Genomic DNA, 15,750 nt, shown 5'->3' on the forward strand with positions numbered 1-15,750 from the left:
GATATCGTGGTTATAATCTACTTCCATCTTTGCTAAGATCAAAAAACTCTTCAGTTTATAATAATATGATAAAATGTTTCATATTTCAGAGCTCATTTTTTTACAAATGAGGACCTGAAGCAATGACATCAGCTTTTAGTGTTGTTGAGTTTAATATTTATTTAGAACCAAGGTATCACAGGTAGCAATGATCTTTTTAAAAGATAAAAAAATTTTACATCTCATTTTAATATTATTCTTTTTGGAGACATAAATAAATATGTTGGCAAAATAAACTAGGAATTTAATTTTAATTAAATTTTAATTCATTATAAATGGAGTAGACTGCCTAAATTTTTGGATTCAAAGTATACATAAAGTTAATAATGTTGAAGTATTGACTGTTTGTTAATGCTTAAAGACGATGGGAATGGCTGTTTTAAAAAAATTAAGTTCGAATTACTTGAGTTGTATTCTTTCATAGCTTAAGTGAATCAAGTGCTCTCTAAATTTGTGCAGACCCTTAGTTTGTAGCCTAAGCTCTATTTTCAGGGTGATTTCCTAAAAAATTTGAAGGTATTGTTACCTAAGAGGGCTATATATATATGTACACTTGAGACAGGTTCTGTATTTTATTTTAACATCTAAAAAGTAATCCTTTCAGAGAAATGTTGTGGATATGATAGCACTTGCTCTAGCATTCAGAATTTTCCCAAGTAACTAGGCTTTGGTTTCCGTGACAGGGTTTGACCACAGTTCACTCTTTTCATTTCACTTATTAGTTTTATGTAGATATAAGTGCTGTTTTGATGGAATAGGGGCTGGAAATCCACCCCACTAAGAAAAATTCCTTCCCAAATAACACAGTTTTGGCAGATTCAACTCCCCAAATGCCTGGAATTTTATTTACATTTAGAGTTGAAAATTAAACATTTAAGTATTTGAACTACAGATGTCTATAGTTCCTTATCATTTGTGCTATTATGTTTGCATCAAAAACAAAAACAAAAAAGAAGCTGAATTGAAAGACATACAATAAATAGTGAAGGAGATCTTTCGATTCTGAACTCTTTATTCTGTAATCCAGAGAAGAAAATCGTTTTCTTTCCATTTTTGAAAGTATTTTCTTTGGGTAGGCGAACTATCTTGAGAACCATGTTTCTAAGGTAAAACAATTTGCTCAGATAGCTGAACAGTATATTCCAGTTAACTGTTATAAAAATTTATCACTGGAACCTGTTAGCCTGTTAAAGCGTAGCAGGTCCTATCTGTTGTCTTAAATTATTGTGATTTCTACTTGGAGAAGATTGAGTAAACACAATAAAAGTGCCTTAGATTTTATTTATGTGCATATCAAGAATCTAAATTTTATGTCTCCATTTCAACATTTTATTTTATGGAAAAGAGATTATTTCAGTAATAGTACGGGGGTTGTGTGTGATGAGTACATTAACTGTAGGTTTTGCTCTAAAAGCAAATTGTTGTGCTTTTTTTTCTTAAATTTCTAAAATTTTTTAAGTTTTTCATACAGAGTATGTAATATGTGCAAACTCTCATAAAATATATTTTGTGTCTTTCAAATTTTGTTACTGTCTTCCAGTTCCTTTCTTTTTCAAAAAATTTATTTTCTCTTTCCAATTAGATAGTAGAATTTAGAACCATTTTCTTTTTGCTATTTTTTCACCAGTTAGCAACAGGAAAGGATATAGAACTCTGAGGAGGGAAAACCCATTGAATAGGCTTTTGCTGGTCAGCAGCTTAGGAAAGGTGGGAACTCTGCCTTTGGGAGCGGGATATGTTTCCGTTAAGGTTCATCTAGAACTGACTCCCTTTCATTAACTTTGGTCATCTCTCAGTGCTTTCTAATTTAAAAGGTCCTCCATGTATCATCTGATAGTCTATAAGTAGTCTGGGAGGCTTTTAAATGCTTATTTCAATTCTTGGAAGCCTTGTTCTCCTAAATTCTTATAAGTAATTCAGTTATTACACGTAGATGGACAGTTAGCACAGTGCATCAAAATAAGCTATGTCTGTCCAGGTAAGGGAAGGCCTGGATGAATTTCTTTACATCTAGTTTGAAGATATCTTTGTTCCTATAAAAATTGCATACAGTGCTGATGTTGGAGCATTTTTAACATCAGAAAAATAAGATTGGTGCTCAGTGATGGTTTTTTCCCTCTCAGAATTTTAGATGTGCTTACTCATTGCAGATATTACTGCATTGAGGATGTTTTCTTTTAACCTTTGGGGTATGATTAGGTGATCACCTCAAATGGTGTTCCTTATGCTTTCTTTTAATTATGTTTATCTGTGCTTTTAACTAACCTTAAAAAAAGATTTCAGATGTTACAAGTCTAATTAAAGAGACAGACAAAGCACAGTTTATACTGTAGATTTTTTCTGCAGTTCAATTAATCAGCATGTTTTCTCTTTTAATTAAAGCCATTTTAGTAAATTAAAGCCCACAGCAAAACACATATATAATTTGTTTGTAATTAGCTCTTAATTGGTGGTAGTTGAAGCTTAGCACCCTTGGTTTCTTTCTTCATGATTGCCATTTTATTAGCAGCCAGTCATTAATTAATCTTTTTCTAATTAGCTTATAAAACTGTTGATGGCACATTATTGTAAATGTGATTTTAAGTTCAAAGCTTGTTAATAGGCTTTCTTACTTAGAAGAACAGAGATAAAGAAATTGCTGAAAACAGTACTACAGTTCTTTAAAAAAAACTGTCTTTCTGATGGGGGCTGTGGAAAGCATCTAGCAGCTTATGGTTAATTTTTTAATGCTTTTTTCCTCTTTATGAATGGAGTAAGTTTCTTGAACATAAATGTCTATATCTAGGACTAATTTCAACAGTATAACGTCTTTTCTGCCTCCTCTGGAATACTGCAGTCTACGTATAATTTGAAGCCTTAATAGTCATCATTAAAACAGGTGTTATGTAAACTATTTCACTATGAAATGGAAGTTGAGTACATGAGTCATACCATATGTACATAGACACACAATGAAAGATATTTGTGTGTGTATGTATATATGTATGTGTATATATATCTTCTTGATGTATTTTAAAAACAGGGTTTGTTGGGTTATGCTTTGAATTAAAGTGACATGAAGTTGTAGATATAAAAGTAATAGATGTGCATACAGTTGTACACACAGATATGTGTGCAAACTTAGGTGTGTACATTTTAAGATGACAGTGAAATTGTACACACAGATACGTGTGCAAACTTAGGTGTGTACATTTTAAGATGACAGTGAAATTAGGTTGTTTTCTAAAGAAAATGATTTGCTTTAAAGTCAGAGTTAAATGACTGGATAGCTGGCCTAGCTTACCAGGCGTCATCAAAGCTTTGGCATCTCAGGTGTGACCATGGAGAGAAAGATACCAAACCAATTACTGTAGCACATACCGAATTAAATCGTGGTTTGAGTGAAACACATTAACCATATTATATTTTTTATTGAAATATGCCACCAATTTCATAAAATTCCTTAACTGTGGCATTCTGAGCTGTTTTTTTAAATCAATATTAGTGCAAAGTTGGAAGTTACAAAAAAACCCCCACAGCATTATTAGTCATTGGAAGTGCTTTTTCTTTATTTGCTTCTTGAACTTTGCATGTTATTTCAACTTTTGCTATTTCTTTGCTTGTTTTTTGGAAGGCATTTTATGATGCCATGCAAGAGACACTAGAAAGGGATAGCTGACAAGGAAAAAATTAAAAATTGGATAAAAAGTAAATGAATAATGTCATATTACTAAAAAGATGAGAGGCTAATTTGTGCCGACTTTTTGCTAATTTTGTTCAAGCCTCAAAATGAGGAGCTGTCACCCGTTCTGTGTAGCACTGATGACAGTGCCAATGATCCATGAAATAAGCTGCCGCTGGCTTTGTTCTGATAAGAATGAACAAATCTGCACAATGTTCGGCTCCCAGAATCTCATTTTCATACTTGCATGCAGGCTAAAAGAAATAAGCTGTTTGCAGGCTTGATTAATCAGACATTGGAGGGGTTTTTGTCTCTTTGATCTCTTTCGTCTCCTAGGTAACTTGCTTGACATTAATGTTGAGCTTGAGTAAAGACAATCAGGAATTGTCGACCAAACTGATATAAAAATTAAAGACCTTAACACTTTAAGTACTCCAGTAATGGTTCCGCTTTACTTCAGAAAACATCTGTTTTCATTTAATTAAAGAACAAAAGAGAATGGCATAAATATTTTTCATAGAGACCTATTATTCTATAAAAAGTTAAAGTATGATAATTGGTATTTTTAAATAAGTGCCTTGAAAGTGTTCAAAAGGGAGGAAAACTTTATAAATCTGTTACAAGCTAATAATTTTGTGATGAGTAAAATATTTTATGAAATGAATAAGAAATTTACGGTTATGCTAGATTAAGCTGTTGGAATCAGATGCTTCAAATGATTATCAGCAAACTTTATAATGACAAGATTTTTCAAGTAAAGCTAACTTTATATTAAAGTTTGTCTTTTAAAATCTGTACTGAGTTACAAGGATGTGCCATTATATCTATTTTACAACCCAATATGATTTACACAGGCTAAACCTGTAAAATTGAAAGGAATTAAAAAAATGTCGCCGTGCACTTGCTTGAGGTTATGCAGACGCTTTTACAAATCTTCCAAGTGGCTGTAAAGATGAATGCCTCAAGGGTCCAGCCAGGGCCCTGCTTTTCCAACCAGCTAAAGCCCTTATCTTAAATCCAAGCAAAGTACCATTAATCTTTTTGAAAGACCTTTTATGGCTTTTAATATATCCCAAATTAGAACATTTTACACCCTTGGTTCCTGAAATATGGTGATAAAAAGCCTTTAGAGCTTAATTTTCCTTACTGCATGCTCTGACCAATTTGCAGTTCTTTGTGATAATGTTTAGACACCTTAATTAAAATGCAGCAAAATATTGGATGTTCTATATGGAAAATGCTGATACTTTGGGTACACATACAAGAAATTTTGTATGTATTTTTATTCACTTTAAAAAATTTCTTCCCACATTGTGTTGCTATAGTTATCTGATGACCTGAAACCGTTTTTTTAAATATAAAAACCATTGACCAAGCTTTTGTGATGTTTACATTGGGCATGAAGATGCATTTTTCTTTTTATAGAAGCGAAAGGGAGATTCTTGTCGGCCTATTTTGTTTGTTTGTAATAGCGAAAGATATCACGATATTTTTTAATACTTTGGAACTTGGGTTAGTCATCCTGAGGGGGAAACCACATTTCTTCTCAATCATCTCTTCCATAGACGGGTCTTATTATCCTTTTATACTTTCAGATATTTCTGTCCTTTTTTCTTTCTCCACAGAAGTAAGTGAAATACATTTATTTTAAGCAGGTTTAGGACACAAAAAGACCATGCCTTTCATCTTCATTACAAGCTAAAAGATTGTTTTCTTTAAAAAATATATAGACTAGGTTTATTCAGTGTTTATCAGTTGAACATTTCATTTAATGTAACCTAAGGTAAAATATGATTGGAGAATATGTACCTTTAGAACAGGTCTGTCTGCAAGTGTTGCCCAGAGACCTAGTCATTTATTATATTTATTTCACAAAATGTGGGAGCCTTCTCATGTGAGTTGTTGTTTAATATGTTCTAATTAATTATTTCTAACAAGTTTACACTGTTATATTAGGGAACATATTCTCTCTTTACTGTGATACTGGTTGTGCTGATTCGGCCTTGGCATTGCTGGGACACTAAAAGCTTTTATATCCTTAGAGTACATGACCATGTCAAGGTGAAGAGTCCTTTGAAGTCAAATGAGTGCATGTCCAGGACCCTGAGATGCTCTTTAGTTTGTCTGTCCTAAATCTAGGACACTCTTATTGGGACAATGTAAGCTCTATCTTAATTTCCAATAGTTTCGGAAAAATAATTTTTTCACATAGTTAATGGTATCTGGCACGTATGGATCAGATCATTTTTGTTTCTTACTCAAAAGTGTAGGCTCAATTTAAATGTAAGATAAATTAGCTGAGTGGGTCTTTTTTTGGTGAGTGAGTTTGGCAAAACTAATATTTTATATGCTAAATTTTTATATATAATACATAGAAATAGTGTCAGTGGAATAATAAGTGTATGTTTACCTTTTGGGGATGGGGGATGGGAAAGAAACTGACTCATCCTCATGAATGTGAAGAGACCTGTGGTATCTTAAACACAGTTAGGAAGCTGTTCTACAGCAGAAGACCATAGATTAGGTCTATTTACTGCTCACCTAATGTTCCATTGTACCTCCACATTTCGCAGCCCCCTTGGGTTTAGGTGGAGCCATGTGAGTAGTTCTTTCCAGTGGCGGTGAGCAGAAATGTGTCACTTTTGGACTAAAGCATTTAAGAGCTACTGTGAGGCCCTCCGGCTCTTACTCTGCTGTGGTGAACCTGAAAGCCATGTGTTCAGTAGCTGACCCCACGAGGTGGAGGACAGTCCTGCCCACCTACTTTCAGTGAAACAAGAAACAAAGTTCAGCCAGTGAGATTTGAGTATTTGTTTATATTGTAATGTTGACTATCCTAACTAGTTGCCAGGTACTAAGTTGATGTTTTGAATGTATGATGAGTGCGATAGCTTTTTAGTGGATAGGAATTCCATCTTTGTGATAAATTACGTCGTACTCTCCTTCTGGAGTTTCTTTTACCTGGGATGATTATGCTACAGCACTGTGAGTCCTAGCCTTCTTTTTGTTTGTTTGTTTCACTTACGTGAACTTTTCTATGATAAAGAATTAGAATTGAAAAGAGAACCAAAAGAATAAAGCCAGTACATAAGCAGTCAGATGTAACCAACAACCCCTTCCTCCTGGCCCTGCAATTTGAAAACAGTCCCTATTTTGCTCAACGCTGTATCTCCAGCACCTAGAACATTCCCTAGCAAAAGCAATTGTGCCTCTGTAAAATTTGTTGAATGGATGTTATCCTGTAAAATGGATGATGACCATAGTGCTGCTAATATTGGTTTGAGTTTTGAGAAAACACTGAGGTTAGTCTGTTTTACAGTTAATCATTCTTGCTTAAGTGGCTGTCCTATTGGGGTTGACCAACTTGGCATCTTCATTTGATTGATTGTCAGCCTTCTTCCATTTGCTTATATTCTTTCTGGGACCGAAAAATTAGATGTACTTTTGCTCTCAATATCATATAAACTCCAGCCAGTGCTTGATTACTGCTCGTCTGTTTCACCCTAAAGGAAACTGTGCTCTAGGATGAGCTGAAAGACATGTCAAGCATGCCAATCTCCCATCCCTAGATTGGCTTCTTTCCTGACCTGTGTGCTGTTAACCTCCTGCCATGCCTTACTGTTGCCAAGCAGATCCCTAAAATTTAGCTCTATACAGTGGTTTCCAGGTCATTTCTTCTCTTCTGTAAGCCTGTTTGTCTACTAATATGAACTAGGTTGAGTCCTGGGGTAGAAAAGACAAGAAACACCAGAAAGAGATTTTTAGCCTTTGTTGTTTAACCTGAGTTCTTAATGGATACAATGAAACAAGACAGTTGTCAGCACACCCATCCTGGAGATGCTTGCCGCAGACAGCTGTGCAGCCAGAAAGCCGCATAGAGCAGAGTGTGTAACTGTGAGGTTTTAGCATAGAAGCTGAGGGCTGGAGAAATACACAAACAAGGACTATTTTAGGTTGAGTTAGAGAACACTTCTGGGATGGGGGGGATTTCATCTTGAATGGACTTTGTAGGACTGGCAGATGGGTGTGAGGGGTCACACACAGAAGGCACCTGGGTACTCTGGTCCTGGTGCCCAGCCTTTTGCCTCTCAGCACCCCTATATTCTTTTCTCTCAGTGAATTAAAAGCTGTTGCCCATCATACAAGTACATTATGAAGTAGTAATTAGCTTTTCCATGTTTTATTAATCACATCTATGACTGACAATCAGAGCTTCTGATCAGCGTGAGATAACTGGTGTGACCATACTGAGTTGCTGTAATTCTAGCCCAGAGCAAAGAAACTTGATGTCTCTGTCAGTCTCTGCAGCCTTATCAGGCATAAATTCCTGTTCAGACTACTGCCAGGCTGAAATAGCTTGAAGATCCTCATTACTACCTTTGTGAACCCTTGGGGGGCCTGAGTTTGGGAAAGATTTCTATCCAGGAGACTGGTATAACTAGTATAAAGAGTCTTTTGGGAATTAAGGGAAATATGGGCCGTATCTATATATTTGTTATACTTTGTTTGAGGGGCCTAAGCATAGAATTTCTAATTTCTAGACATAGCTTTCTTATGCACAGGTTCTGAATCATTTGTGTTGTAGCAGTTGTTGTATTAGCTGGATATTTTAGTTTCATTTCTTTCTTCTTTGTAATTCTTAGCTAGGTGTAAAAATTGCCAAAGCAGTTGCCTGCCACAACTTCGTAAAAGCCAAAAAGGAGGCTGAAAATTCACAGGCTGCTCGAAAAAAGAAGAAACTTGCATGGGGGTAAGTTTACTTAAGGGTTGTTTTGTTAATTCTGTTGACTTCAGAGTAATAGCAGACATCCTGCTAATACACTTTATGTGTACAGTTTGTGTGTAATTGTTACTTTGCTCTGTATCTTCCTTAATGTTTATCAGAGTATAGATAGCAGAGCATTTCTTCATCTTGTTCAATGATTATTTTGTAATCATTGGAATATGAAAATTTTCAAGTTTGTTTTACTTTGATCTCTTAGTAAATATGTTACTTTAGCAAAGTATTTTTTAAAAAATGAGGGTTTTTTGTTCTTCATTTTAGGTTTGAAGCAAAGAAGAGATGGGAAACCAAAAGCAACATGGGATATATGTAACTTGCCAGAGTTCTTCAGGACATCTGTAGACTCAAGTGCTCAGTTTACTGAAAAGATTTTTCTGCTTATGTTAAATTGTATCAGGAAATTGGTAGAAGTAGAAAAAAATAAAAAAAATGGGGAGTTGTTTATCAGCTCTTTCTGGTTTTTCTCTAAGGAATTCATCCTATTGAATAAAATGAAGCATTCTGTTATTTATATAAAGAAATCTAAGAAAAATACAGGGAAAAAAAGGGTAGGATTTCATTTTATTTATTTGTGTACACCTACAGTATAAATTCAGTTTCCCTTTTTATCTGTTCGGTATAGCAAAGCCAGTGAGCTCCTTGTACTTCCCTGTCTGTACTTGGTGTAACTGCACTTTTACGGGAATTGTGTTTTTAAGATTGGCAAGTGTTTGTAATGGATTAGTCATAAGTGCAAAAAAGTCTCAGTTGATACTGTCTATAGAAATTACTTTAATGTTATAAAATAATTATTGATTTTCTATTGGAGGCAGTAGAGTTGATATTCCAAAATTACACAGTAAAAGCACCTAATTCATTTTTGTGTGGGTAAAATTACTACAATAAAAAGGGGACAGTATAGTGTTTGAAGTATGATTTAAATTGAGTTTTGCCTAGAAAGAACTTCTTAAATCTCTTTCTTGGCTATCTTATTCTTTAATTTATGAAATGGTTCTTAGAAGAGAAAATGGTACGGTTGTATTAAACAGACAATTATAACTCAATATAAATTTGAACCTTCTGAGAACTGGTTGATTTGTTTTCATTCTTTTTTCCCACTACTCTAAAAGATTGAATGAATTAATGAGGAGAAAGAGAGGATCGCTATTGTGGGGAAGTAGTTTTTGTTAGATGTGTGTGTTTCTTGGTCTTCCTGGGAAGGGGCTTTGAGGAGTGATTGACAAGCTGGTGGAGACCATAGCTGGATGTTTTAGCACCTCTCTACTCCATGCTTGAAGAAGTAAAGAACCACTGACCTTGTTTTCATTGCCTCCTTTCCTCATCCTTTGTTAGAAGTTTTGATACAAACTTTCTCAGAGTTGATAATATAAATTTAGGAACATATAAAATGAGCCATGAGCATAATTATATTTTTGCTATTTTTAGACTTAAAATAGTAACGAACTCTTATCAAATGGTGACATGTGTAATGTTTTCTTTTATGTTCTGGAATAAGTGAATATAGTCGCTATTTAAGAGTCCAAAAATCACATCTTGTTTCTATTTAATTGAGAAAGCCAGCCTAGAGAAAGCCGACTTTTAGGAGATTGCATATCATACCAGTTCATTATGAAAAGGTATCCAGACCTTAAAGATAAGCTCAGAAAATCTTATATTTTATGACTGAATATCCCCAGTTCCATTTTATACATATAATCATGTACAGCTTACTTCCAATATCCATTTTGAACTGCCAGTAGGTAAATAAAAGTATACAGGAAACTTCCATCTTAAAAATCCCTTACGGAGAAGCATCTACTACACACTGTCCAGTGGTTTTGCCAGAATTGTTAAGTTGTGTTTTTTGGTATGCTCTCACCTACTGGACACACCACCAGGTGAGGGCACAACTACTACGGGAACCTTACCTAACAAACGCTAACATTGTAACCTCGTTATTTTTACGCTCATATTAATCTGAAATTAAAAAACCACACTTTTGAGCAAGTGAGTGGTATAGAAATTCTCACACATGTGGCCCCAAGATAGGCACACGTGCCCTTTGGCCTCTGCCAGATTTTTTTGCCCCATATCCACACCAGAGTGTGCTGAGTAACTCCTGAGGCACTTTTCACTGCTCAGACTCAGTAGCCTACGTTGCCGGAGTAGCCTCCTGTATGTCTGGTTGGGGAGCCTCTGCAGCCACGGAAGCCCTTGTTCATCCCACTGCCGTGCCAGCGATTGCTTCCTCAGCACCTTACCAAGGGTTCTCACATAGAGGGAGCATTTTAACTGAGTAGAAGGCAGTGAGTGGGTGGAATTCCATGTAGCAGGGAACTCCCTCGGAAAGGGAAATCATATCTCCTAAGTCTTCACTTTTTAGGGGGCATGGATTGAGGAAAGCTCCAAAACATTATAGTGTTGGGGAAGACGGGGTGGGAGCAAAGGATTTGTGGGAAAGGAAGGGACAGGTTGTCTTGGGTTGGCACTGCTGGCATGTCATTTGAGACCAGTTTTATTTGATCAGCTTTAGTACCTATTAGACATTTTACTCATTGAAGCAATAAAATGGGAACATTATTCCTAGAGTACCCGTGTTACCTTAAGGGTATAGTCATTTGTCCTCACTATTCTGGTCATGGCAAAGTAAAGGCTCTTTCTGGATCAGTAATAACTTGAGTTCCTACAGTTTCAACATGTGCATTACTACTACAGAATGCCTGAATGAGATTAGTGATGTACACGTCAGTTATTGTTAACTGAGATTAATATGTTTCAGGCCATCGGTATGACATTAATGTAACTATGATTTACTGTTTAAGTACTTCAGGCTAAAACAACTTACTAAAGAACAGTAATTTTGAGCTTTACAGCACTGGTTCGGAGAAGTTGGCAATGCATTCTTGTTTGGGAGCCCTCAGGATGTTTCTGATTTTCAGCAAAACATTCTATTTCTTTCACCAAAAGGAAAGTTTGAATATATAATAATCTTCGGTTTGCTATAATTAGTTTTGATGACAGAGTTAAATACCTCGGCCAAGACTATAAATCAGTACTTAAACAGGTTTCTACGACTGATCGTAAATCTTACACTCCATATTTTAAACACGCTTATGTTTTTAGGCAGACAGATAAGGGAGGAGCAGCATGCCAAGGACAAGAAGAAAATGTTATCTGAACTTTAAGTAACAGCTTAGAACTGAACATTTAAAATCTGATTTTTTTCTTTATAACTTTTATCTAAAATATTATCTTTTAAATGTTTTAATAGCTTAGATCATTAGTGACTTTAATAAGATGCATTTTAATTCTGAAAATATGAAGATAGAATTTGTAAAATGTCCAATGTTTTAGTTGTTAGGTAAAGTATATTGCCAACTATAAAATATATTGATGAGGTTGATGTTTAAATAAAATGCAGGTTGTGTGTAATTTTTTTAGGAGGATATTAGGAGAAGCAAGCTGGTGTTATGTCAGATCCCATTTTAGGAAGTTAACTTAGGAAAACATGGCAGTCAAATTCCAAACCTACTGAATTCAGTTTTCTCCATGTTGACAGAATCACGTTTATTTTTAGTGTCTGGCAGAGCAACAAATGCCTTGCATGTCAGTTTAACATTTTTTCAAGCCAACTGTTTATTCATTGGCTTAAAATTTACACTCTGCTAAAGTCTTAGCTCTGACTTTCATGAAACAAATAGTAATATTTGGACAAAATATGTACATTAAAATCTTTTTCCAAAGCCAAATGTAGATTGGCATTTGTAGCACCAGTGCCTTCTAACATAGTAATAGTCTGAAAGTGCTTTGAAAAGTCTAAGGCATTGTACTCCCATGGCAGTGCATTTGGGTAATTAACTTTTATTATACAGTAATCAGAACATCTTTCTAGATTTTCAATTTAAATGAATAGGAGTCTTTATGGTAGAAAGTACAATAGGTGCTAGAGTAAGCTACAATGAACTATTGTGAGGTTTTTTATAATTATCGGCCGAGCTTGGTGGCTCGTGCCTATAATGCTAGCACTCTGGGAGGCCAAGGCCAGAGGATCCCTTGAGCTTAGGAGTTCAAGACCAGCCTGAGCAAGAGTGAGACCCTGTCTTTCCTAAAAATAGAAAAATTAGCCAGGTGTTTTGGAGGGCACCTGTAGTCCCAGATACTTGGGAGGTTGAGGCAGGAAGATCCCTTAAACCCAGGGGTTTGAGGTTATAATGATCTAGGTTGACACCATGGCACTCTAACATGGGCAACAGAGTGAGACTGTGTCTCAAAAAGAAAAAAAAAAGATATTTTAATCAGTGTCCATTTGTTCCTGACCTTTGTTGTATACTGAGACAATAATGTCAACTTTTCATTTTTCAGGTTGGGTTACTCTGTAGATTTTGATAAAATGAGCAGAATGTCATTCTGCAGTCTTTATTATTTTATTTTCCTTCCACACTACTCATCTTAAAAGAAAACAAAGAAAATTCACATTTCTGAGTGTTGTAGCTGTAATCAGCACAGAGGCTTCCTGGGAGGGGATTCTTGCCTTCAATAAGGGATGTGGCAGCATGTGGCTGAGGAAGATTACCAGGAGGAAACTTAGGAAGGACTTGAACTGTTTGGCTTTAGTATTAAAATGAAGTGTGTCTCCTTTCAGCAGTGTCTCCTACGCACTTGTGCATACTCTGGAGGTATGTGTTCCCTTTGCTGGGATTTCTTCAAATAGTGTTGCTGTCAGAGTAGCTTCCTGCCACATTGGCTTTTGTGATCTTAATCCCTGGAACACAATTATAGGCTGCTGGGGGTACAGTTTGTTAAATGCCAGGCAGTATGCTGTGTTTTTAGAGTGCTTGTAAAAATCAAAAAGTAGCTGAGGGATAATTATCTTTGTATTAGTAACTTGTTTTTAGATTCAAGTAAAAAAAAAGCATACAAATTTTACAAGCAAGTTGTCATTTTTAAGAAACTGAGCTTAAGTACACAACTTTTATATCCAGACAAAGTTTCTTAAGGAAGCACAATACAGAGCAAGGGAGGGTAGTACCGGAGTGAAGCCTTGGCACCTAAGTGCTCCTCTGCCAGGTGTCCCCTGCTCGCTGGCACCATCCTGGCAGCTCCAGTCCACACCTCTTCTTGGGCCCATGGGCTGCCTCCTGCTCAGTTGCTGCAGGGGGCCTGCTGTGTGACAAGTATGGAATGAGGTAATCTTTTTCCACTTCTAATTCCTGAAGGGTGTGTCTGTCCAGTTATTACTTGCTCACTGAACCTAAAGCTTTAGAAAGTAACAGCTATAGTACAAGCTGTAATTATTGATGTCTGTTTTATATTCATCTGTAAGTTCTGGCATTTGATCAGGAACTTGATATATCACTTCATCTTTGGGTTGAATGCTTCAGCTATAAAGGTTTTATTGTTTGATGGATAGCATACAATTATGACTCCCCAGAATAAAGTGTTTTCATGTATGAGGTGGGTGATGCTAGAAGAAGTAATTACGAACATCACAGGGAACAGTGTACAATGAAGCTTTGTGTTTGTTTTTCTTTGTGAGATGTGGTCTCTTTCTGTAGCCTGGACTAGAATGCAGTGGAATCATCATAGCTCACTATAGCTGCAAACTCCTAAGCTCAAGGGATCCTCCTTCCTCAGCCGCCCAAGGAGTGAGTACAATAGGTATACACTACGACGCCCAGCTGATTTTTCTGTTTTTCTGTAGAGACAGGGTCTCACTCTGTTGCCAAAGCTGGTCTCAAATTTCTACCCTCAAGTGATACTCCTGCCTCAGCCTACCAAAGTGTTAGGTCTAACTTGTACTGTTTATACAAGGTTTGCACCACTATGCCTGGCCAAAGCTTTCTTTGAATTTCTGCATAATATCTGAGGAACATTTACTGAATGCCTACCATATGTCAGATACTCTAAATTAACTTGGAGATTCAAAGATGGATCAGCACAATGGGAAATATCTATAAGCTGTATTTTTGACAACTTGATTTTTAGGTCAGCTGCTGGAAAATCAGTGACTTTTTTTTTTTGCTGAATATAATGAAATAATTTACACATAATAAATAACCTAGACTTAAATGTTTTAGCTATCTGAGTAATTAGTTACATGATGTTGAATTTTCTAGCTGGGCAATTAGCTGTCATTACTAACTTAGTGACGGATCCATAGGTACTTACATCAGGGTCGGTGGGAATGGTACCCTGTCACTTTATGTCTTCATCTTTTTAAGGCTATGACTCAGGAATGAATGCAATAAATAATCTGTTCTGCATATTACTCAGTAACTTTAAGCTTAAACTTTTTTTAGATTGTATCAACATGCTCTCTCTGTTAGAATGGCCATGTCACAGCCCCTGCCCATGTTAGGGGTCATGCTAGCTTCTGAAACAAAAATGCCCCTCAAAATGTAATGGCTTAATCTCATAATAGTTCTCACTGCACTGGCTAGAATTTCATTAGTTCACCTCACCTAGCTACAAGGGAAGCTGAGAAATGTAGACTGGCTTTTTTCTAGGAAGAAAAGGAAATAAATTTTACATTGTGGTATATTTTGGTATATTTACCAAAATGTAAATAGCTTATAGTATCTGCCACTCTGCCTAAAGTTCACATAAGACCTTGAAGTGATGACTAAATTCTGCCGATGTGAAATAGCACAGACTCCTATTTGTAATTTGATGTAGTCATTTTTTACTGGGATTTGTTGAGAGAGCTGAGTCAACATAGCCCGGCATGTAACCACGTGGTGTGCATGATACCAAAATGTGGTGCTTGCTGAAGTGATGTGTGCTCAGTCAGTGAAGCAGAGGCGGCGCTCAGGACAGTCACAAGGAACTGTTGGGACTTTACCAAGTGGATGAACTGAAGCAAATACGTTCCAGACAGAAGGAGCAGTGAGACACAGGCAGGCACAGCAAGGACTTACTGTTGTGAGCTGGTGGGGACTGAGCAAGAAAGTGAGTGGTAGAGAGATGACACTGAGCAGAGTTGACTGGAACCGGTTTTTACACCTTTGAAGACAGGCTAGGGAGTTTGCACTTGTGTGGGGAGGGTTGGTACCGATGGGTGGTGACATGGGAAAAGGAATGTAGGAGAGAACAGGCTTTTGATTAAGAGTAATATCATTATAGTTTAGTCAGATTTAGTCATATTGGCATAAATGTGTTGAGGGCTGTGATGTGGTTGGCACTCTTGAGTAATGCAGTTCATATCTAGACTTGCTGTGTCAGGGTACCTGCGGAAATGTCAAATGGACAGTTGTATGCAGAGATCTGGAGGTCAGAAGGAGGGTTGTTG

The 15,750-nt window shown here is 36.3% G+C and overlaps 1 protein-coding gene across 2 annotated transcripts in view; it reads left to right on the forward strand.

Moving 5' to 3' along the window:
- FAM204A (family with sequence similarity 204 member A) overlaps nucleotides 1–8,930 on the forward strand; it is a 30,942-nt gene extending 22,012 nt beyond the window's left edge. For both annotated transcript variants that reach the window (XM_003787124.2, XM_012803559.2), the window contains exons 7-8: nucleotides 8,344–8,450; nucleotides 8,745–8,930. In XM_003787124.2, coding sequence (XP_003787172.1) covers nucleotides 8,344–8,450; nucleotides 8,745–8,796 — 159 coding nt within the window. In that variant the 3' untranslated portion in view covers nucleotides 8,797–8,930. The remainder of the gene's footprint in view (nucleotides 1–8,343; nucleotides 8,451–8,744) is intronic.
- The last annotated feature ends 6,820 nt before the right edge of the window (nucleotides 8,931–15,750 follow it).

Source organism: Otolemur garnettii, unplaced genomic scaffold (assembly GCF_000181295.1).
Source record: "Otolemur garnettii isolate 467f Iridium unplaced genomic scaffold, OtoGar3 scaffold00021, whole genome shotgun sequence".
NCBI classification, from domain to species: Eukaryota; Metazoa; Chordata; class Mammalia; order Primates; family Galagidae; genus Otolemur; species Otolemur garnettii.